General features: G+C 33.9%; 2 protein-coding genes and 1 long non-coding RNA gene across 6 annotated transcripts in view; 2 read left to right on the top strand and 1 right to left on the bottom strand.

Annotated features, from left to right (window-relative positions):
* Positions 1 to 674: 674 nt before the first annotated feature.
* On the top strand, positions 675 to 3,634 carry LOC130055175 (uncharacterized). Its single transcript, XR_008803454.1, has 5 exons — positions 675 to 783; positions 1,350 to 1,448; positions 2,235 to 2,371; positions 2,574 to 2,697; positions 2,938 to 3,634. It is a non-coding gene; the product is annotated as an uncharacterized LOC130055175 (long non-coding RNA).
* Positions 3,635 to 21,967: 18,333 nt separating this feature from the next.
* LOC130054914 (uncharacterized) lies at positions 21,968 to 23,294 on the top strand. Its single transcript, XM_056166014.1, has 2 exons — positions 21,968 to 22,274; positions 22,993 to 23,294. The coding sequence occupies exons 1-2, from the start codon at positions 21,968 to 21,970 to the stop codon at positions 23,292 to 23,294; spliced, it is 609 nt and encodes a 202-aa protein (XP_056021989.1).
* Positions 23,295 to 25,268: 1,974 nt separating this feature from the next.
* Positions 25,269 to 25,394, bottom strand: part of LOC125651868 (tumor necrosis factor receptor superfamily member 1B-like) — a 31,859-nt gene continuing 31,733 nt past the window's right edge. For all 4 annotated transcript variants that reach the window (XM_056166900.1, XM_056166903.1, XM_056166901.1 and 1 more), the window contains one exon: positions 25,269 to 25,394. This exon is cut by the window's right edge and continues 857 nt beyond it. The gene's annotated coding sequence lies outside the window, so the exon portion shown is untranslated.

Genomic DNA, 25,394 nt, shown 5'->3' with positions numbered 1-25,394 from the left:
AAAAATAAAAAATTATACATATACTTGAATTTATAAACTTAGAAAGACCCACCAACATTTAAACTACATCATCGTCTTTAATTTGATCGGGCGTGGTATACCTTATAATACGTCACAAGCAATGGCGCCGGCAAATGGCGCCGGATGTATTGGATTTTTCTATGAATTGTCTGTATAACGGTAACGGTACCAATTCAGTGTACCATTTTTTCCAGATAACCATTTCTCAACTCATCTAAGAGGATATCCTGTGTATATTATCGCAGTATTGGGTATAGTGTACTTTTTTCTGGGTATAGCACTTTTTTGGGGGTATTGCACAGATTCCAGGCACCGAAGTTGGGCTCATTCTGATTGTTTCCACAAAAGAGTGGGAACCAATGAGAATGCGTTTCTATTTATAACAACACGAAACGAGAGATTCAAATAAAAACACGTGTATTGATACCTACAGTTATGGCTATTTCAATTGTTTAAGCAATGTTGTCTTAAGCAAAAAGGTTTCCAAACTTGATCTACTATCAATAAACGTAATTAGTGGTGTGAATATTACAATTGCGCGTATTTATCAATACAGCAGTATGAGATCGCGTCATTTGTATCCATGTACACCATAACAAGATGCAGTGATTTCATTGGATGTTTTATTTATAGTAAATTGCGTAATGGTCTAATGTGCCTAGCCTGGTTCCCGAGGCCTTCCGATGTGCAAGCACGAAGGCCAGGCACTCACTGTCGAATGGATTCTTCCACTGATCAAAATCCAATATGGCGGACTCAATGGTAAGTTATAGGAATGTACGTAAATGAGCGTATCATGGCTTAATTAGCTGTGTCACTTTCGATTTTATGTCATTAATTGCCAGAGACAGACCTTAGGAAATATATAATACTTGGTTTTCCATGTGACACGCTTGTTTGATATAGTCTTATCCCTTTGTTTTCAAGCAAGTAGGTGATTCGTCAACTCGCATATTTTTCACGTGTGTTAAATTAAATCTAACCGTGTCACTTCGTTTTTTCTACTATTGTTGGGTTGCATAGGGTTGCTGGTGAAGATATAGACTGAGTTTTATAGATGACACGCACCAGTTTTCCTATTTCGAACCGGCAATTTCAGATCGAATTTCCTCCACTCATTTTTGGACAATTTTTGATTACATATAGATCTCATGATGTGCTTTACTTTGATAAGACTATATAGGCTATAGCTGAAGTTTAAACGATTACTTTTGTGTGTGATGATGGAGGTGTTTTAAGCTTTTATTGGACTTAAAGTGTACAATTTTACAGATTCTCGAAATTATATACATGTGTATCACTATGTATATTAATTGTTTTAATTTCAGATAATTTTCCATACATATGGAAAGAAGAAACATATGATAGTGGGTGAAAAAACACCCTCATATATAATGCTTCATGAATATGCAAAACCATGCCAACAGGTATAATAAGATGTATATATTGCTTGTGTAGGAGATAAGGCTATTTATGCATTTTATAATTCAGTATCATGGTCTCTGACAGTGTCAATTATTTAATTCTTATGTTGACCTGCCAACTTTATGCTTGATCCAATAGGCATGATTTAAAGTTTCTGTTGTTACTTTGGTTTACTGTGAATATTCTGCAGATTTCAGAAGAGGTCACTAACAATTTCATTGTCAACAGTTACTATTCCTCTCTGACTCACAGTCCCGCTTGTCCAAAATTATATTTGTAGGTCGGCCCACAGTTTTTATATATTGCCAAATGCTATACATTGAGGTATTCTATATTTGTGTTAGCATTATATTTTGCATTTGTTTGTAACTCAAATTCTTTGTCTTCTTTATGAGAGAACTGAGTTCATACACTTCAATTTAAAAATCTTATGTAGTAGCCAGGAATTCTGTATCTAACAACAAAAACAAATTTTACATAATTTGAAGTACATGATATGGCGCTATAGTAACATTCATTGTTATGCTTTTGCACAAACTCGTTGGTACTGCTTGGATTTGATACTAAATTCACACCTGCTAAAGCTTCAAAGAAAAAAATGTAGAAGATCACCATCTGGAGAAACCCTCATTCATTCCCCAAAACAAAGTTTTGCATTTATGTTCCTCTCACTGTATTGAAAATTTTGTCTAGTGGTACTTGTGTACCAAATTAATGATTCTTAATATAGTTTTGTGGAAAAAAGAAAAGAAAGATAACCAGATTGATCTCTTTATTTTACCATGTAGTCTACAGACTCCAGATGGAAAGAGATGGAGAAAGAATTTCTAAAGGGGTATTCAAGGACCCATCCTCCTCCACACTAATTCATATTGGAAGGAATTGACATCCAACTTGAATAAAGAATTACAGACTTCCAGAACAGGTTAACAACTAAATCAATTTGTTACAGTCTGTTATTTCAAGTTTCCCACCTCTTATAGCAATAATAAAAACAATTATTTCTGGCATCTAAAGGTGAGTTAAGAAGTTTATCATATTCTAAAATATGTTCCCTTTGTTAGTGGAAGAAATTCAATCCCAAATTGATTAAATTCAATACTGACATTTTCGGTTGCATCATGCAGATCCTATTAAAAAGGAGAGGCCAGATCTTCAGATGACTTTATTAAAAATGAGAAATTTCTGAGTGGAAGTGACGAATGTGGCATGCATACAAGCAGACATCAGCATTCCCTCCCTCTTGTTTGTGTAAGTAAAACCTGCATGAATATAAAACTTTAGAAGAAAAGGGAAATATATTGACATTCAAAATTCACAGTTGGTTGTTCATCTTCTACAAAAATTACAGACTTGTTTCATTATTTATCTATGATAAAATTATGACATAATTAATATTTATGATGTATGTGCATTGTGTATTTACTACTATTCCTGATACAAATCTTTAATGATTATACTGATGTTTGTGACATTGTTTATAATTTTTAGATCAGAGGTGAGCTTTTTGAGAAAGACTCATGGAGGAAGTTTGAGAGTGTCAGTTCTCAGATCAAAAAGTTAGCTAGCAGTAGGAGGAGTAACAATTCATTCCACATTATGACATGAGAAATACATGACTAGAAAGACCTTAAAAAGGAGATTTGGCATTGTTTCATGTGGAGATTAAAGAACCTTCAAAATATATAACACAGACATGTTTCAGTTACTTGGGGATAACACTTATGAGGAATTTTGCTAACTTTCAGATTGGAATGTGTTGCACAAGAAATGCTTGATCACAACCCTCTTCTGTTAAAAACCTTTTCTATGCAAATAATTAGTGTAAATGAAATTTAGCTATTTCATTAGTAAACATGTTTTCTGCGCAAGTGTGTGTCTTTGACATTAAATGCTATGATATTGTCGTATTCTTAAACAATGGAAGATCTCTACTAGTTCTTTCAAAGGAAAGCCAACAACAGGAATCGAACCTGTTCCTCCATCGTACAGATACGAAAGTGTGCACCATTACACCATGTTGGCATACATTAAGAACTGGTAGCCTTGGAGAGTAAATATTGCATTATTCTGTACAGTTGATACTGGTTTGTGTGATATATGTATATATATATATATATATATATATACAAGTATATATAATGTATGCCTCATGTTTGGTAGTCATCAATAAAGCATTTGAATTGAATATATTCCTTGTTCAAGAAGAAAGTCTAATATTCTGAAATTTAAATAAATCTAGCATTTCTGTATGTGAAATACCTTTAAAACTAGTTCAAAGAAATGTCTTTGTAACCCAGTGATTATCTGGGTCAGAATAGGTCCTCTGTACCTGATTGCATATTGTGAGAAAAGAGTGATCATTGAATAAGATTATAAACTGAAATCTTGTTTCACAAGTGTGACACAATTAATTAAGAACGATCTGACCCTTACTGCTGAAAAGACCAAAGTATCAAGTATAGGTCTAAATACAAGCAATTGATGGTGACCCTTGAATATGAATGAATTTTAAGAAATAGAGAAACAAATAATGACTAACTTACATATTAAAAACTGAACTAGCATAAGATTGCAACATAATAGGTCCTGAAAATCATTGGATGGAAGTTCTTGGGTCCATATGAGTGATATATTCTCGAGAGGGACGTTAAACAATATACAGTCAATCAATCATAAGGCCAAATTAAAACTTTATTGTCCATTTTCACATTGTATGTGTTTACACAATTAGTGCATGTAGGTGTAACTTCTATCTTTCTAGGATAAAATGTTATGCCTTGCTTAATATCAATTATTTACAACATGCAAGGGAGACTCATAAACAGCTAGCAGTTGCAATAATATTTATACTGCTTTACAAGGATAACCAGTCAAAATGAGTGGAGGAAATTCGATCTGAAATTGCCGGTTCGAAATAGGAAAACTGGTGCGTGTCATCTATAAAACTCAGTCTATATCTTCACCAGCAACTCTATGCAACCCAACAATAGTAGAAAAAACGAAGTGACACGGTTAGATTTAATTTAACACACGTGAAAAATATGCGAGTTGACGAATCACCTATACTTGCTTGAAAACAAAGGGATAAGACTATATCAAACAAGCGTGTCACATGGAAAACCAAGTATTATATATTTCCTAAGGTCTGTCTCTGGCAATTAATGACATAAAATCGAAAGTGACACAGCTAATTAAGCCATGATACGCTCATTTACGTACATTCCCATTACTTACCATTGAGTCCGCCATATTGGATTTTGATCAGTGGAAGAATCCATTCGACAGTGAGTGCCTGGCCTTCGTGCTTGCACATCGGAAGGCCTCGGGAACCAGGCTATAATGTGCCCACCTTTTATATAGCGACTGATGTCAAGGGTTAGTGCGAGGTAACGAATCAATAACCCTTGACTTGTGAAGATGTACGAAATTATTCGACGTACGACTTATCTTTCTATCTATGATCAGGGGCAAGTAACTCGTGGGTCATCTGCTTTTGAGGGATACCAACTAGTCGTAACTACGGAATAGCGGAATTCAGCCTAACCGGAAGAGCAGATTTGTTTGTTGTCTGCCATTGTATAGTAGCCTGGTTCCCGAGGGCTTCCAACTTTCGGCAGCTCCCTGCTACAGAGTTGCGCATGCGCATTGTAACTTTTTCTTTCGCTTTGAATCCTGAACGGTAAACAAATTCAGTCATGATTGCGCTAGCTATTTTCTGTGTGGTATGTTCCTTTTTAATTGTTTGTTAAATTAATATGTTGACGATGCTACCGTTTGAGCGAGCGCAGCTTCATGTATATACAGATTAAATTTTGTAATGTTCATGCTTTGATCAGGTTCAATTTAAACCCCGGGCACAGGGGCATCTTATCCGCTCTGTTCTCTATCACACATATATAAATACACAAGGGAAGAATCGAAAGTAGCACACGATTTGTAAACAAAGTCATAAAACACCTTACTTGAAAAAAGTTACACAAATCCTCGTATGCACTAATGCAAATGATGTCCTAGAACTTATCCAGACTCAAATATTCCAAATATTCCCAATGTAAATAGTTTTTATCCACATAAAATCCCAGCTTGCTGCACAGTTTTGAACTCTTAGGCCAAGAAAAGATAACTCTACTTCAGACGACAACTTCCGGTATTTGGAATCTATATTTGAGTAGCATAGAATCAAGGATCAATAAAGTAAAGAGGCGTTAATTTGTAAATCAGTGTCTGAAAAGAAATATTGTAATATAATAGGCAATTATACAATAGATTTTCCTTTAACTTTGAATTACAAAAAATAAATGAATAAATTAAAAAAAAAAAAAAAAAATAAGAAAAAGAAACAACAACCAAATATGAGAAAGGAACTTGACTTTATATTACAAAAGAAAAGCAGATTTTAGAAATGTATAACGTGTCTTCAAAAATTATGAAAATAAATCATCTGTCCTCAACTGTAATCTGTCCCTGTCTGGTGCTATTTTAACCCCCCCCCCCCCTTCACACAAAATAAAGAGTTTTTGAGTTATGTAATTTTCCTTTTTGAAGGTAAGAAAAAATAGGTAATCTGTCTCTGATCATCGTGGAAATGAAGAATTTGCCCTTTAACGGCATGAGAATAAATGAATAATCTAACTTTAAAAATTGTCAGCCCCCCCCCCCCCCGAATTAAATGGTATTATACCCTTATATGGTTAGTATGAATATATAATAACTGGGTCATTCATTTAATTACCATAACATGTGAAAAACAGATGAGCAATTAAAATAATTTTCCTTCACATTGAATAAAAAAATTCAAATATGGACAAGAACTTGAAATGAATATATGTATATATATATATATAATCCAGAAATAAGTATAGAAAAATATATAGGCCTACAAGTTAGTAGCATAATAAAATATCACAAAGCCGACTGAGCATACTTGTCTAGTTTCAGGAGTTACATATAAGTATTTAATTTCAAAACAATATATTCTTATTATATATAAATTTTATATAAATGAATATATTGAAATTTATACAAATTAAAGAAACTAGTATTTTTATTTATTTATTTTGTATTATTATTATCATTACTTCTTTTTTTTTTTTTTATTGTAATATAAAGTCAAATTCTTTTCTTATATTTTATCCCCCCTCCCCCCATTTTTTTTTTTTATTATTAAACCCAACTGTTTACCAACAATTGTGCAATGAATTACGCTAATTGAATTACAATAAAAGTATGTCAACTCCATGCTTACAATAAGATAGATATTTTTTTTTCAAAAATTGATAAATATAACCAAAAACCGGAAGTTGTCGTCTGAAGTAGAGTTATCTTTTCTTGGCCTAAGAGTTCAAAACTGTGCAGCAAGCTGGGATTTTATGTGGATAAAAACTATTTACATTGGGAATATTTGGAATATTTGAGTCTGGATAAGTTCTAGGACATCATTTGCATTAGTGCATACGAGGATTTGTGTAACTTTTTTCAAGTAAGGTGTTTTATGACTTTGTTTACAAATCGTGTGCTACTTTCGATTCTTCCCTTGTGTATTTATATATGTGTGATAGAGAACAGAGCGGATAAGATGCCCCTGTGCCCCGGGCACTGGAAGTTAATGTAAATATATAGTATGTGCATGTATAAAAATATATCCACATTTGGTATGGACCCCCCCCCCTCCTTTTTTATACATGCACATACTATATATTTACATTAACTTCCAGTGCCCGTGATTTAAACAATATATTTATTGTAATGTTCATGCTTTGATCAGGTTCAATTTAAACAGTATCTATTTGCCAAATAATCACATATATGGCAAGGAATAAGGACTCTGTTTTTAAGTGCTTCTTTTGTACCCAAGGTTACATGCTCTATATTCCTTTATACAAAAGTTACAGAAAGGGTACAACACAAATCATGGAAATTGAAAGTAAGAATTACATGAGGTGGCTCTACATAACCTAGGGTACAATGGGTACAGAAGTTAAAATGGTCTGTTGGATGCAGCTGATTGGTCAAGAATGTAACATGTCCACGCCTTCGATTACCTGTAGCTATTGCTACCTGTGATTATGACCTCGTCCTATCTGAACAATCAATTACAATTGATTCTATCTATTATTTTTGCTGTGTGTACAGCATCTTTCATATCTATAACTGGATTTAATTCCATGATGGGTCAGTTCAATCATTATATCATCTAAGATTTTGGTGATGAAGAAATAATGTTAAATCAGGTTTATTTTATTTACGATTCAAAAGTAGAATAAAAGAAATATGGATTTATAAACATGATAAATGCTTTATTTTGGTGTAATCATAGTCAAATAATTGAAAGATATAATGACCAATTTGAAAATTAAAACAAATTATTAAATATATAGAAAGAAATATTATAAAACATTCATAAATGTAAATTGGGTTCAGGACTTAATTGTGCTCATGCAGAAGTATATGAGTGAATAATATTTTAAATATATGCATTGTATTGTAAAAAAAAAAATTGTGAATGGGGTTGCTTCAAAATGAATATTCATATTATAGTATTTTCTATATATAAGCTATCTTTAGCACTGTACTTTGACAAACTTAGATTTATCTTTCCAAACATGTCGTCATGCATATATAATATATCAATTGTCTTAGTTTAGCTTATATCACTTTGGCTAGCAATGATTTGGATGCTCACATCTGAATAATGAAAAAGAGTTCAGCTTATAAGTACCTTTATTTCAAATGCAATACTTATTTAAGGTGCAATCATATAATCATGCAGTCATCAGACACTTTGCACTGCAAATTATCTTATAAAAAGTCATTTACATTTTTCTTTGATAATATAAATTGGCATGTGATGTATAATTGCTTTTATTGATAAAGTACTACTTTGCAGTGACACAGATTAAAAATTTAATTATAACCATTATTCAGATCAATAGTTATAATTATCATTCAGTGCTCTGTAAATAGCTGTACAAGATAGGGGTGTGTCTAGTGCAAGCTTATTTAGGGTTCTTCTTTCACATCTTTTCTACTTCAAAGAGCACACCTGTGGTAGAAGGAATGTAGGAAAAAAAGTCACAGGAAAAAAAGTCACAGGAAAAAAAGTCACCGATAAGAGAAAACATTTTGTAAATGTCAATGTTTTTAATTTAAATCGCTTCCACAAGGAACCTCCTATCAGAAATATGCCTTGACCCAGTATGAAGGTCATTTTTGACAAGGTCACAGGGTACTACATGTAAGTAATGTATTAAAATATGGTTTTAGCCATATACTTTGAAATGAAAAAAAAAATCAAAGCTTATACTTTAGATAAAGGGTAGGTACTTTAGACTTAAAGGTATGTCCTGACCCTAACCCAGAGTAATTCAGATAAGGTCAAGGTCACCAGTTTTATAAGAATAAAATTCCTGCTATAACCATAACTTTGTTGTGGAAAAAAACCCAGAAGATTATACAAGACATGAATGATACTTGTGACTTTGAGAGGTGTAACAACCCTGCACTATGATTGTTTTAACAAGGTTAGAAAGAAATGTCATTAATACAAAAGTCAAGGTCTCAGAGTTCAAGATATATCTTAGAAATTTAAAATTTGAAAGGACAAAACCTTGGATTGGAAGAGGAACATAAAGTCACGGTCGTAGAACTGAGAATATAAATATTTTTGGTCCATGACAATTTGATGCTTGGACTGTTGATAGATTTTGATACTCACTGCAATTTTTGCTCTCAACATGCATTCATTCCTTATAACATTTCCATTAGAATTTGGACAAAATAGCAGAGTTCTTTAAGCTATTTTAAAGTGAACCTTTTCTGTTTACCTTGCAGGGTCATCAGTCCTTAATCCTTGAGACAGCTTTAGTTAGTCTTATTTTGACATTTTATGATTGCAGCAATTGCAGGATATATTGAACTATTGTTACATTTTTGTGACAGATGATTGAACAATCTAATTAAAATCAGACCCTAAGATACGCTCACAATCGCTTACGCAGAGTATACAGCATGAATTTAAGAAGTCTGATTTTAATTATATTGATGATTGAAATACCGATTTTAGGTGAAGATGTTTTAATTTACTTCAGGTTTATGAAGAAGGGGACATGGGTTTGATTCTCAGAATAGCAGTTTATATATACATTAAGGTATTCCATGTATAATGAAAGGATAATGAACAATTTTGAAGGATTTAGATCAACATAAATGTCTATTGCTAAATAATGATGAAAGTGAAGCAGATGAAATTCACATGAATGGTAAATGATTAGAAACTGACCTTTTTGCACTTAAGACTTTTTGGAAGAGTTGTCTGCCCTTTGTAAAAATAAGAAAAATCTAATTTTCTAAAAATGTGTGTGGTCAATGATTAATTTTATTTCATATTTTCACTAAGAGAAAGTGTTTGTAACTTTCTACCAAGAGATTTATATGAAAATATAATTTCTTTTTCAAATATTGTAATAAAACATGCTTTTCCCATATACTTCAATGTTAAATTCTATGTGAAATAAATCAAGCAGTAAACAAAATTTAGAAAATTCCTATGGTGGATTATTTTTATTTGATGAACACTTCAAAATTATACCATGATTACAAAAATTCCACCATCCATTTATTAGATATGAAATATGGTCATTATACATTGAATACCTTAACATGCCTTAGATGAATATATATTTAGTTTGCTTTGCACATATTTTTATTTTTTATGCACATTTTCCTTTATATTTTTCATGATATATTTAAAATATTATGTATGGATGGTGATGGCTGGGGTTGAGTTATATATAATTTAGTATGAAAACAACCTAATTTTTCCCAATTTTGTGTATATAATGATCTTTATAACACAATTGAAGCTCTTTCTCTCTGCTTGCTGAAATCTTTACTACTTTTCTAACACTTCTACTGCACCAATCTAACACCATTATAGGTAGTGTACGGACAGTCTAAGACATGGGTTCAATTCCCATCACTACCAGAGTTGAATACATTTTTGTAATAAATTATAACACACTGCATGGCTTAATTTAACCTCACTGTTACATTGTTGTTTTTCTCTATTAAAAGAATTTATTTTATAGTTTTAGTAATGAAGTAATGATGATTTATTTTATAGTACCGTGGTAATCGTATTTACTTTCTTGAATTTAATGAAAACAAAAAGAATATATTAAGAATATTTCTATTTTAAGCATATTCGTTGCAGTATTTTTATAATATAGATTTTGTACACTGTTTGAAAAGATCTTCTTTGTGCTGTATTCATTTCTTAATTGTTCATATAAAGGACCAGTTCCTTTCCAAGGGGAGATAATCAAGAAAAGGCAAAATATATAGTGGGGTCATTAAAAAAAATTCTTTTGAAGAACCATCATGGCAGAAAATGTGAAACTTTTGTGAAATTCCTGATATAATGTTGATTCTAAATAATTGAAAGCATCACCCCAGGAGTAGGGTGGGGCTACAATAGGGAATCAAAGTTTTACATTGGAATATGTTGGAACAAATCTTAAACAATCTCCTTCCCAAAAGCAACTGGACCAAAAAATGGTAAATCTTATGTGAAACTTCTTGACATAATGCATACTCTAAATTGTTCAAATAATGACCCCTTGGTAGGGTTAATTGGGACACAATAGGGGATCAATGTCTTAATTGGACTATTTTAGAAAAAAAAAATCAAAATCTTCCCCAAAAGCATTATCGATCTGCAAATTAAAGTTGTGTTGACTAAATTATTTTGCATTTTAAATTATGGACCCTGGGTTAGAGTTGGCTAAAATCAGGATTGAATTTTAAGTAATACTTGTATACAAAAAAAAGGAATCTTCTCCATAACTGTAAGGCCATGTTTGTCATATTGATATTAAAGCATTCCTATGTTGTGTGGATTCAGAGACCCCCTAGAGTTATGGTAGGGTCGTAAGAATGGAGTCTCAAATTTTCTTGGGAATATAAAGGAGAAAATTCTTTTAAAAATCTTAACGTAGTTCCACACTCGTGTGACGTCATAGGATTTTGCAAAGTCAATAATTTAATGATAGGAACATAAATTTTGTTGGAATTTTTTTCAATAGTTATTGTAAAAAATCTTGTTAGTCATAAAATATTTCAAAATTCTTAGTTATATTTGAATAGTCAATGATATGTTTCAAAATATTGAATCCAAGGACAATAACTCCGTTTTCATTCAATTATTTATCAAGTCCATAATGCGATATATTTCCTTTATTTTTGACAAACATTTTACCAAGGTGATAAGGAATCATTATCTGTGTCTTTTCATGAAATTACATACAATTTTAATCCCGAATGATTTAAATAGCTCAGCTGTATGGTGCCAGACTTCAGTTTTTGATGGGGATATACATAATCTGGAAGCTATAGATTTGAAATTATTAAGGAAAGGTATGGATTTTTTCCCATGAATAACTATAACAGATGTAACTTTACTAATATAAACAGAAAAAATGATATGTAAACCATGCTATAAGGAAAATGCGTCCACCTTTGTTTGTTTTTTAACATTTTGGGGAATAACGCTAATTCAATAATTTTCCACATATTATACTAAAACTTGATGAACATATTGAAAATGACATGTGTTTTAGTTATTGACATGTTTCCCGATAAATAAATGCAATTCAAAAAATATTTTGTTGTTTTTATATTAAAATAACAACAAATAACTGTTTCCAATGAATTTCATAAAAATCTACATCGGGGTATATGACTTTAGTGGTGTATGTAATGAAAATTAATATGGAAACCCGTAACTGTTTTGCCTTTTTTCATTTTTCTGAATGTTAATTTATTGATTCCAAACAAAAAAATGCTACCTAAACCCCCAAAATCCAGGACTAAGGACCTACCTTAAGAACAGCAGGGCTCAGGTACTCAGGTGAGCTTTGTGGCACATACACCTCTTGTTTCAAGAATAAACATTATAACTCATACTTAACACTTAAGTTGCTCCTGACCTGAGGGTGTGTCAATACCCTATCATAAGGTAATTGACTGAGGTTAAGGTCACAACATTTTGTGCATAGTTTTGATCCAATAAAAAGCCCCATGGTGGGTATTAGTCCTTCTATGACATCTCTGGATAGGATGATGATCTTAAAAGATCAATCTGCTTCATTTTTCTGTATTTTAAGTCATTAGCTTTAGAAGTTTTGTGTTAGTGTTTGTGTTACTGTTATTCAGTGGTAAGGTTGAGTTTACCTTAAAAAAAAAACCACATTCTAATGCAACTGTTTTGTAAAATGCATTTTGATTGCCTAATGCACTGTAGTTTGCGGCAATAAAACGAGCATTTACGAGACGGAGAGTATTTGATTAATGCGTCAATTTACTGCCTAGATTTTCCATGAAGACCCTATTGGAAAATTCACATTTCTGGTATATACCCATGTTAAATCAGGCCATGTGTTGAGCAAAACATTTGGAAAACAATATGGTATGGATTTTTATAATGCAATACTTAGCAAGAAACTGCTTGAATGGTACCCGTTATGAGTTGATGTATCAGTATGATACACAGTTAGATACATGTACATGTACTTGAACATGTCCAATATCGATCAATAAATTTATATTGATGTCATAAGTTGATTCAGCCTAAATGGTAACACAGGATCCACATAATAATAATAAAAGATTTCAGTTACATTTTTATTGCAATTAATTTATAGGCATCGGGTTTATTAACACATAACATAGTTTGGTCAAATTGATATGCAAATAATTCTTAATTTCGTTATTTATTGCATGCTTTCTTACCTGAAACCTTTGATAGGCCCTTTTTAGACAAATATTTTTTCAAAGGTTTTAGTGTAATTTTTTTTTAAATGTTGACACTATGTATTAATGTTGCATATCTATATTTTGTTTTTATTAAAATGTAAACTACTGTATAAAATACCTGTGGATGTTTAAATGTGTGTTTTAAATTAGGTGAATTAGTAGGAAAAACACATATAGTATAAAATTATAACTATTCCTTCAACACTGTTCAAGACAATGTTGTTTTAAAAGCTAAATTACTTCGTGTTGGAATGTTTACATGAAAACTTCTCTTGTTTGATGTATTGAATGTATTGTATATTAAACTTAATTTTACTTGATAATCTTCCAAACCATAGACTTCTGATGATAAAATTATGAAAACACTGTTCACACTTTGATTTATGAGGGCCGAAACCTTCTTGGTGCTTTGCCTTTAAACTTCATTTTATAAGACTTGCTTTATTTTTTTTTTTAAATATGCTTTTTTCTAAGAAAAGTTATAACCATGTATTATAAATTATTCTGCACCAAGAAGGTCTCAGGAATAAATCTGTTCTCTTACCTGACTGATGAGGCCCAAAGAGAACATTTAAATATCAGCATTTTCAAAAGTATATTTCTTATTTCAAAACAAGCATTAAGAAGCCAAAGAGGCACATCAGATTTGAGGTATAGATGCACCTTTTAAAAAAACTTCTTTCTACTACAATACTCAGTATCAGTGAGTGAATGGAAGCATTAACTGAGAAGAAGATTCATTAAAATATTCAATATGATGTGGGTGTTGCAGTTGGGGTGGGAAAAATTATAATGTAGCTGGAGGGGGAAGCCCAACTCAATCATTTGAATTAAATATTGGTTATTAATCATCACAATGTTCGTTAAAATAGTGATTTTTTTTTATTTGAATCATTCAAATAACAAAGAGGAAAGAAAAAGTGTTAATAAACCTTGTACATCTACTTTCAATTCATGTGTACTTACTGACCTATAGCTTTCAGTTACTACATGTATTAAACTGTTAAAGTACTTATAATATTCTTATTTTGTAATTCCTATTTACCATATTGACATTATTGTGGTGATAACCCTTACTACAATATGTCCACTGTCGTATGTATTTACATATGTGTGTAGAACATTTCTTTTCCACCTATATTTTAGAACTTTTCATTCTCACACTGACACGGGTCCAACACAAAACTAATTTTATCCACTTCATTAAATTACATATGTGGTCATTATTGTGTTTATACATGTATGTCTTAATTTACCAAAATATTACAGGCACTTAACATATTTTTCTTATCTAAATTTCGGTGTACTCTGCAACGTAAAGCTGGCCGGGGGGGGGGGGGGGGGGGGGGGGGGGGGGGGGTTAAATACCACTGTGCTTAATTTGTCAAGGTATCTTAAACCACTTATACATTGGGTTAAAATTCCAAGCAAGTTAATATCTTTGTTACCTTGAGTAACACATTATATATCATAACATTAAACTAACACGAAAAAGAGACGACTGATACGGGATTTGACCGTTTTCTTACTTGATTCTAGGCCTACTTTCACTTTGTGTGTGACGTCACAATTATGGTCACATGGTGTGCAGGGAGCTGCCTTTAGACTCGTTCATAGCCTGTTTATACAGTATACCACACCCGATTAAATTAAAGACCAAGGGGAAAAAATCATCAAAGTAATGAAAGTACTCCTGAAGGAGAGTTGGACTGACAACATTTTGTAAAATACTTTTCCCAATACATCGAACTTGACCTCAGTTTTGAAACGTTAAAATTTTAACTTTGTGTACTGTTTATTCTATTTCTTTTAATATCTTATTCCGGACACTGTGATTTTTAAAAAATACAATTTGGATATATATATATATATATATATATATATATATATATATATATATATATGAATTATAAAAATTCATTTATGAAATACCTTACAAAATATATACAAGACACCTTATAAAGTTGATCAGATATTCTATAAAACATATATAAGATATCTTATGTCTTATAGGGTGGAACTACATTAATATAAGCCAATGTTTGTATGGATATCTGAAAGAATTGATGAAAGTAATGATTGATTCCATGCACATATTTATGGATCGCCAAATTAACATAAACTCAAATACTTGAAGGTATCTTCAATTACTGCTCTCTTTAATTGAGTTGATGCGCGCATTAAATTAGTTATTGCTCTCATCATATGAATTAATGTGCGCTTCAATTTAATTATTGTTCTCTTCAAAATGTACCATGTGAAAAAAGGTTTTGTAAAACATGCATCACTGAAATTGAGGATGAATACCACTTTTTGTTAGTCTGTCCTGTATATTGTCAGATTAGAGCTAAGTTAGTGAAAAAGTATTACTGGAGTAAACCCTTCATGTTCAAATTTATACAACTATTAAGTGTGAACAATGTTTAAAAACTTTGTAACTCAGGAAAATTTATTTGTAAAGCTCTTGAACTAAGAACAGTCTATAATATGTAATTTGTATCGTCATTCTCCTTTTTTTTTTTACTATCATTATACTATTGTATTTACATCTGCTAGATATCTTTGTAAGAATCGGCCGTTTATTTTCAGCTTTGTAATTATTATCCATGTTCAAGTTTGTTATAATGCTATAAGATCTATGTATTTCGCAATAAAGAATTTTAAAATTCAATTGTTGCACGTAGAAATATTGCTCGCACTAATTGATTTAGAGCTCAGTATAAATAATTTGATGATCTCTTTAATTCAGTTGAAGATAATTTTAATTATTACAATGCTTTTGTATAAGGAATTAATGCGCACATCAATTCTTTTAAAAGAGAGCAACAATTTAATTAAAGAGATCATTAATTTGATTGTGGACATATGTTGAATTGAAGATCTCTTTAATTATATAGTTGCTCTCTCTAAAAGAATTATTGCTTTCTTCGAATGAATTAAAGATATCATTAATTCAATTGAAGAGATCAATAATTGAAATAATGCGCGCATTAAATTTAATCAGATATTGGTCTCATCAAACGAATTAATGCACACATCAATACACGTATCAACACTTCGCGAAAGTTACGTCCCTTGTCCGCTATCTCCCGGATAAAAATCGTATTTCCCTACGTTGGCCTTTGTAATTTTCCTATCTGTAGCTTTGACATCAGTTATTTTTCCAACAATTGCAGTCAACTACAATAATGCCCCAGATTGGGGCAACCCATTAACTTGTATGAAAACTTGGTAATACCATACTTCTCATTACCAGCTCGTTGGAATTATCGCGCTTTGATGACTCTTGTGCGTCATTGGTAAGAAAATGCACAAAGATTACTGGGACAAAAACGGAACGAAACGTACATAGCATCCCCCCCTTTTTTTTTAAGAGTTAAAATGCATGGTGTATTTTTAAATAAAATTACCATTAGTCAAACCGCATTTTTCAAATATTCTAACACTATCTTATTAAAGATGTTACATGTTTTTTAAACTCCACCACACCTATTTTAAAAATTCCAAACAACGATGTTCTCTGGACATCCAAGTCCATCAATATTTTGTAATTTTCAAATTAGCTTAGATGCAGTTTGGAAACGCATTAGGTGTGTTAATTAGTGTTATAAACGTCTTTAAAAAATGCAGTTTGGCATATACATGTATATAACTTGTTCTAAAATATGGAGATTGATGGGGATGGGGGGTGGGGGTGTACGTGTACGATTACAAAGTCCATGCCATATGAACCCGTCCTAATTGTATGATAAAATAGAATATCCTCATAGTCTGACAGAATAACTTTAAAAACATTAATCACATTGATTACAAGAAAATTTCTTGTGTTGGATGTGCATATAGGTTTTTCCCTTTACAGTTCTTCTTGCGATTGATGCTTTATATCGCACGGTCAGATTTGGCAAATTTAGTAGCTTCTCTCCCTCACATAGTTTAATAAGTTCGTCTGTTTTCTTGTAAGAATAATCAATTCCTAAATTTGACTTTAGAATTTTAATCAGTGTTGTGGTTTGCAGTCGGTTATAATATGTATTCGATACCATTATTCATATTACGTATGCCTAAGTAATGTATTCACATTATGTTGTCCCGGTAGCACGACTTTACGCGCCTTTAATTTGAAGAGTTCCACTAATGGAAATGATAAGTATTGCATGGCTAAAATTCAAAGTAATAACATCTTACATTTGGTAAGGTAAAGAAGGAAAACTTGGTTTTTCACCGATTGACCTTTGGATGACCCCGCAAAGGGACATAACTCACGGCGAAGTGTTGATACGTGTATTCAATTATTGCTCTCATCAATTGATTTAATGCGCGCATTATATCAACTATTGCTCTCTTCAATTGAATTGTAGCGCGCATCAATTCAATTGTTGATATCATTAATTCATTTGAAGAGATCATTAATTCAATTAAAGCGCGCATCAATTCAGCTGAAGAATTAATGCTATCACCAATTCAATTAATGCGCGCAATAATTGCGAATATTTGTCAGTTGTTTCCCCTATTTCAAACATAGGTGGCGCAAGACTCGTTTACATAAGATTTATAAGAGAGTGCAAGGTTTTTGTTGTGCAAATAGGGAGCGGGGGTAGAATTCCCGAGATATGAAGCTTTTAAAAAATTCAATTGGTTCATTGTCTTCAAATGTGACAGCGACAACGATCGTTTCAAGTTCCACTCAGCGTCGTGCGCTATAAACTTCAGTCTTCAGTTCAGTCCGACTTCACAGATATCAGATGACGACTTTGTTGCAGAAAGTATTTACGGGGGATTAAACATTTGCTCTGTAGATCGTAATATTCTGCATGAATGTTTTATGCTGAAATTTTATCTATCCTTAGTGATACAGTCATCAATGATCTTATAATTCTATGACTCCCCCCCTCCCCCCCCCCCCCCCCTTTCTAGACTAGATCTATAATCGAACAGGAGAAATTTGAGTCCTCAATATATAAACCAAGTATGTTACAAAAATACATTTCAGATGTCATTTAAAAATTAGTTTTAAAGTTAACCGAGGTCGTCAAACTATGAATGAACGCGATTGCTAATAGAACCCCCGCGCGCAACAATTGAATTAAAGATATCTTCAAATAATTAATGATATCTTCAATTCTGAATTATTGCGCGCATTAAATGAATTGATGATAGCATTAATTCTTCTGCTGAATTGATGCGCGCTTTAATTGAATTAATGATCTCTTCAAATGAATTAATGATATCAACAATTGAATTGATGCGCGCTACAATTCAATTGAAGAGAGCAATAATTGATAAAATGCGCTCATTAAATCAATTGATGAGAGCAATAATTGAATTGATGCGCGCATTAATTCATTTGATGAGAGCAATAATGGATTTAATGCGCGCATTAATTCAACTATTGCTCTCTTCAATTGAATTAATGATATCTTTAATTCATTTGAAGAGAGCAATAATTCTTTTAGAGAGAGCAACTAAATAATTAAAGATATCTTCAATTCAACATATCCACAATTGAATTAATAATGATATCTTTAATTGAATTGTTGCTTTCTTTAAAAGAATTGATGCGCCCATTAATTCCTTATACAAAAGCATTGTAAATAATTAAAGATATCTTCAATTGAATTAAAGAGATCATCAAATTATTTATACCGAGCTCTAAATCAATTATTGCGAGCAATATTTCTACGAAATTAATGCTCTCATCAATTGAATTGAAGAGAGCAATAATTGAATTAATGCGCGCATCAAATCTATTATTGCTCTCTCATCAATTGAATTGAAGAGAGCGATAATTGAATTAATGCGCGCATTAAATCAATTATTGCTCTCATTAATTCAATTGATGCGCGCATTAATTCAATTGATGAGAGCAATAATTGAATTGAAGCGCGCATTAATTCATTTGATGAGAACAATAATTGAATTGAAGCGCGCATTAATTCATTTGATGAGAACAATAATTGAATTGAAGCGCGCATTAATTCATTTGATGAGAACAATAATTAATTTAATGCTCGCATTAATTCAATTAAAGAGAGCAATAATTGAATTGATGATATCTTCTAATAATTGAAGATATCTTCAAATAATTGAAGATATCTTCAATTATTTGAGTTTATGTTAATTTGGCGCTCCATAAGCATATGGGGTAGTAAAATTTATTTGACCTGCCAATTATTATGCTCTCGCTTGCCCTATGGACTAATAAAAAAGTTAATCGCAAACTGTTTACCTATCGTGATGTCATCACGTAAGTGATATAAGTTAAAACACGCAAATAAACTGTTTAATGTAGTATGATATATCATGTACTCTGTATGTACATGTGCCTTCTCTATCGTGAATTTTATTTCATATAGAGAAGTTATACATATACATTCACTATTACTACACATTTTAACAGCTTAATAATAGAATTTCAGATATATATGGATATATTTAATAATTGATATTCTTAATCCTCGATCGAGAGAGAGAAGGGGGGGGGGGGGGGCGCATCTTATTGTTTTAAACATATGCAATTCAACAACTCATAAAGAATTATGATGTATTGTATATTATATATTCAACCTAAACTACTGTTTAATTATGTAAACTTCACCACGAAGTAGTTTATAATGAAAAACGTTCAATGTGCATTGAATGTCTTTATTTAATCGATGTGACAGAGAAAATTCGGTTACAGCTGAAACTCTCAACGTGCTTTCCTTTCCGCTCAGAGAGTCTTGCAATGCGTTTTCTAAGTTCGTCTCTAAGCGCAGTGAGGTCCTACGAACCGTAATCAGACATCGTTACTAAATATTCAACAACTTTCTAATCTAAACATGTCCTTCCGACGCTCTCTTAAACTTGAGGTTAGAAACGCCTTGGACGTTAACGGATCGTGCGCCACCTGTAATCAAGGGCGAGTAATTTGAAGTTTTATTTGCCATTCAGAAATGAAGATATTAATTATTTGAAGAGATATTTAATTCAATTGTTGCGCGCATCAAATGAATTGATGATATCTTCAAATAATTGAGGATATCTTCAATTTTGTGAGTTTATGTTAATTTGGCGCTCCATACATCAATAAGCGACAGGATCATCACTGCCCGATGAGATCTGATCAAAACACATCAAATCCAGTTATTCAGGTTTATGCACCTACCAACGATACAAAGGAGGAGAGTAAAGAATTATTTTATGAACAACTTCAGAAAGTCATAGACTCAACACCTCGACACGATCTTCTGTTAGTAATAGGAAATTTCAATGCAAAAGTTGGATTGATTGATTGATTGATCGGGACGTCCGAGAATTTTTCACTCTTATGGAGACGTCACCATTGCCGGCGAAGGGCTGCAAAATTTAGGCCTATGCTTAGCGCTTACGGCCTTTGAGCATGCAGGGAGGAATCTTTATCGTGTTACACCGGCTGTGACACGGGGCCTCGGTTTTTGTGGTCTCATCTAAAGGACCATCCCATTTAATCGCCTCTTACGACAAACAAGGGACACTGAGGACCTATTCTAACCCGGATATCCACGGGAGCAAAGTTGGAAGCCAACTGGATGGAGAGAGACACATTGTAGATATTTAGGCATACATGGGGTTCCACTGCAAACCAAATGGCAACGGGGAGAGACTCGCATCATTTTGTGCACTTAGCAACTTAGCCATCACATCCACCATGTTTCCACACAATACAAGAGCATACATTTGCAGACCTGGACATCCCCAAACGGAGAACACAAGGACCAGATAGACCACAAAATTCAAAAGATCCACACAAGATGCGAGAGTATACAGAGGCGCAGACGAAGGAATCGACCACAACCTGCTTGTCACAAAGATCAGAATCAGATTGCACAAAGTTGAACGAGCACAGAAAATATCCAACCGATATGAAACGTCTAAAATGTTAGAAGCTCAAGGTTCCACAGATGAAAAATCGCTTCAGCATCCTTAATGACTGTGAGGTGTCATAACTTAATGACGTATGGAACAACTTCAAAACAGCATTCAGTGAAACAGCATCCAACATCCTTGGGCCAAGGAAAAAGAACTAAGAATGGATCAGTCCCGATAGCTGGACCATCAAGGTCAAGATTGATGGTACAGTGACACGATTCTAAAGAATGAAGAATTAAGCCATACAACAATACAGTGAAATAGACAAGTGTGTCAAACGAAGCGTGGGGAAGGACAAATGGGACTGGCTTGACAAAATAGCAAGCGAGGCAGAAACAGCAGCAAACAGCGGAAATACGAAGAGAGTATACGATTTTACAAAGACTGTCTGTCATGACAGACCCCGACAAGTAGACAGCATTAGGAACAAACAAGGACAATTTTTACTGCTAACCAAAGAAGGCGAAGTTGGAGCAAGTTTGAAGGAACACTTCTGTGAAATCCTCATCAGTTCGGATCCACCAGAACCAGCGGATGTAGAGACCCGTAATGTTGAAGTCCTTACTATTGAGGACTCCCCACCATCCAAAGAGGAAATCAAAAAAGTAATTAGAGATCTAAATAATAGAAAAGCTCCAGGAGTTGACAACATTACCACAGAACTCCTCTGGACAGACACAGAAACATCAGCAACACAAATACTGGAACTGATACAAAGGCGTGAACTGAAAAGAAGGTGCCAATAGATCGGAGAAGAGGACTGATCGTGAAGTTACTTAAGAAAGGTGATTTAACTAATTGTGGGAACTGGAGAGGCATTATGCTCATAGTTCAACGGCTTGTAAAAGAAATAGACCAACACCTCAGAGACGAACAAGCAGGATTTAGAGCTGGAAGAGGAACAACAGAGCAGATATTTCTACAGGGGAATATACTAGAGCAGGCCAGAGAATGGAACTCCAGCGTATATACTTGTTTTATAGACCTTGAAAAGGCCTTTGACAGCCTGCACCAAGACACTCTGTGGAAGATCACGAATCACTACGGATTACCAGACAAATTCATCAGATTGGTTCAATGCTTATGTAGCGGTCAGCCGGGTTCGATTGCCGGTGGCCAGAAGCTCAGTTAGTAGAGCACCTGACTAGAGATTCAGGAGGCCCGGGTTCGAATCCTGGTCTGCTCCGTTGCATTTTCTCCCTTCCTGTTACATTTGGTGCCGTAGACCAGCCCCTGGAACTGACAGGTGAAACTGCCTGCATGGGGATACAGATCCTGGGTTGATGTCTTCAGGTATGAAGACATTTATGGAGGGAGGAATGTAGCGGTCAGCCGGGTTCGATCGCCGGTGGTCAGATAGCTCAGTTGGTAGAGCACCTGACTAAAGATTCAGGACCCGGGTTCGAATCCTGGTCTGCTCCGTTGCATTTTCTCCCTTCCTGTTACACTTATGATAACAGTGAGTGTGCAGTCATCACTGGAAGTGGAACATCAGAGTGGTTTAAGATTAAATCTGGAGTAAAACAAGGATGCAAGATGTCGGGATTCCTGTTTCTACTAGTCATTGACCGGATTATAAAGAACGCAACAACTAGTGATACAACTGGCATAAGATGGAACATGACATCAACACCGCATGATCTTGACTCTGCCAGTGACATTGCATGTAGCATACAAATTCTGGAGAGCAAATGCAGACAAGTGAACAAACTAGTCAGGCATGCGAAAGCAACGGGCCTCTGCATCAACGCCTCAATGTTATGAGAATTAATGCCAACAACTCTTGGGCTATTACAGCAGCAGGAAAAGAGATAGAGGATGTCACTAACTTTATCTACTTCTGAGGCACCATTGACACCAGAGGTACCACAGAATACATCAGAAGGAGAACAGGCCACGCAAGATCTGCCTACAACAAACTGATAGCCTTCTGGAATAACTCCCAGATTGGAAAGAAAACGAAGATAAGATTGTTCAATTCTAATGTGGTCTCGGTTCTACTCTACAGCAATGAAACATGGAAAATGACAAAGGGTGATGAGCAAGTCCTTGATACCTTCCTACACAAGAGCCTAAGCAGGATCCTGCAGATATACAAAAGTACGAAACAAGATAGCGAGAGAAAGAGCAGGAATAGAGCCCATTAGTAGTATGGCAAGGAAATGGAGAGAGTATGTTTTGAGAATGGACAAGACTGAGCATGCTAGAAGGCACTTACATGAACTCCTGAAGGAAAGCGCAAGAGAGGCACACCTAAAGAAACATGGAGAACAATAGTAGAGAGAGAACGAAATGAAATTGGACTAAAGGCCTGAACAGATGCAAGCAGGGTAACAGAACGAAGGACAGAATGGAGAGGGATTGTTCAAGGCCCTATCCTCCACAGGGAGAGAAGGAAATAAGTCTAAGTTAATTATTTGAATCTATGTTAATTTGGCCACTGACCACATCCAATGAATCAAGAACTGTAGAGATCTATATGTAACTTAATGGTGTTGTACTACAATTGAAGTCATCGGTTCACTGATAAAAGACCATGTACCATTTTCTCAACTTCAGTTTGCAATGGATATGTACAGAAGCCGATAGGTGCCAGGGTATAGAATTAGTATTCATGTAACTGGCAGCCATCATTTGATTTATGTGGTGGCCACCACATAATTAACTGGAAGCTGCCACTTATTATCTGGCGACCACCATATAAATTGACTGGCGGCCATCACTTTATATGACAGCCGCCACTTGATTTAACTGGTAGCCTCCACTTAATTCGTACATGGTGGCTGCCAATTTCAAAAACAATCTAATTCATAATGCTGAGTGATTATTTTTGAAAGATTTAGAATAGTACGCAAATTGTCTTCTACAATTGTTGACAAGCAGAAAAGGAACCTAAAAATTTCTCTTTTGCTCAAACTTCATACTCAATTGGAGGGAGGGGGCTTTGTTCGTAGTTCTTACCATTTGTTACTACCACCAAAAGAGTGGGGTGGGGGCCAATCTGCCAATTAATCTGCTTTCATATGTGAAAATAACTTAGTTTTGCATAAAAAAATGACAGAAAATCAAAAAAGTGGAGGATCAGCCCCCTGGCTCTGTGCCCAATATGTTAGTACATGTATATTAAGTACACATGAAGATTTGCTCATGCGAGAGGGATTGCACCTCTTTCATTTTCAGAGAGAGAGGGAGTTGAATAACTGGTGGTCGCCAGTTAATTTATGTGGCGGCTACCAGATAATTTAAGTGGCAGCCGCTAGTTAATTTATATGGCGGCCACCAGATAATAAGTGGCTGCCACCAGTTAATAAGTGGCGGACGCCAGTTAAATGAATATTGATTCTATACCCTAGCACCTATCGGCTTCCGTAGATATGTGCTTTAACACTAGGTCGGCAGCAAGAGTGTCAACAGGGATTGGATCATGTTATCTACCAGGCAAGCTACCATGAATGAACTGACAGTGATGACGGCAACCTACTTATCCAAGATGGATGGTGAATGCTGAAGGTATTCATTGTTTTGGAAGGAAAGAAATGTACCAAGCATGTCAAATGGATGGATTAAGTGACCAAATCCCTCTCATTCCCTTTTCTCTAGAAGGAAAAAGGAGAGGTCTTCATCCTTCCAATCTCAGACGCCTATTACTGACCGTGTCATGCGGAGACTTGGCAGATGTTTTTGGCATGTCACATGAATAGCAGGTGGGTGCAGAGGGGTGTGTCCCCTTTTCAAAAGTGGGGACACAAGTATGGTTGTGACCATTTGTCAATTTTGATAGTAGCTAGGTTACTTTCTGTGCAAATTTCAAATCCCTATGTTAATCTTTTTGCTTTTCAAGATTTGCATGGGATGTGTGCCCTCAATATTTGTAACCATGAGTTCTGACCCCATATGTTTTGTAGGTATGAAATGTATCGCTCCCCTAACTTTTGTCTCTTGCCTAAGGTAACTGCTTCAGATCCATTCTATATAAAATATTAGAAATTGCAGAAGCAAAGTTAATCAGAAGCCATGATAGCAATGTTGAAATTTCAATTGATTCTGTTGTCATTGTGGCGACTGAACATGTCAATCACAAGATGAATCTATACAGAAGAAAAATATCGGGAAAAAATAGCTGTGTTTTTATAAATATTTAATCTCATTCCTTCTATCAACATGTATAACCATTTTGCATACAACAAACAACAAAGCTTTCTCACATGCAAAACCAACTCGAGAGCAGTAATGCAAAATATCAGTTG

This window comes from Ostrea edulis, chromosome 5 (genome assembly GCF_947568905.1).
Source record: "Ostrea edulis chromosome 5, xbOstEdul1.1, whole genome shotgun sequence".
Lineage (NCBI taxonomy): Eukaryota > Metazoa > Mollusca > Bivalvia > Ostreida > Ostreidae > Ostrea > Ostrea edulis.
This window is presented reverse-complemented; position numbering and strand designations above follow the sequence as displayed.

Bases quoted from the DNA above. Each gene is read 5' to 3' on its own strand.
- LOC130054914 (XM_056166014.1), top strand. From the start codon at position 21,968: ATGCTCATAGTTCAACGGCTTGTAAAAGAAATAGACCAACACCTCAGA. The intron at 22,275-22,992 runs GTTAGTAGAGCA...TCTACTTCTGAG, and splicing joins TGCCGGTGGCCAGAAGCTCA to GCACCATTGACACCAGAGGT.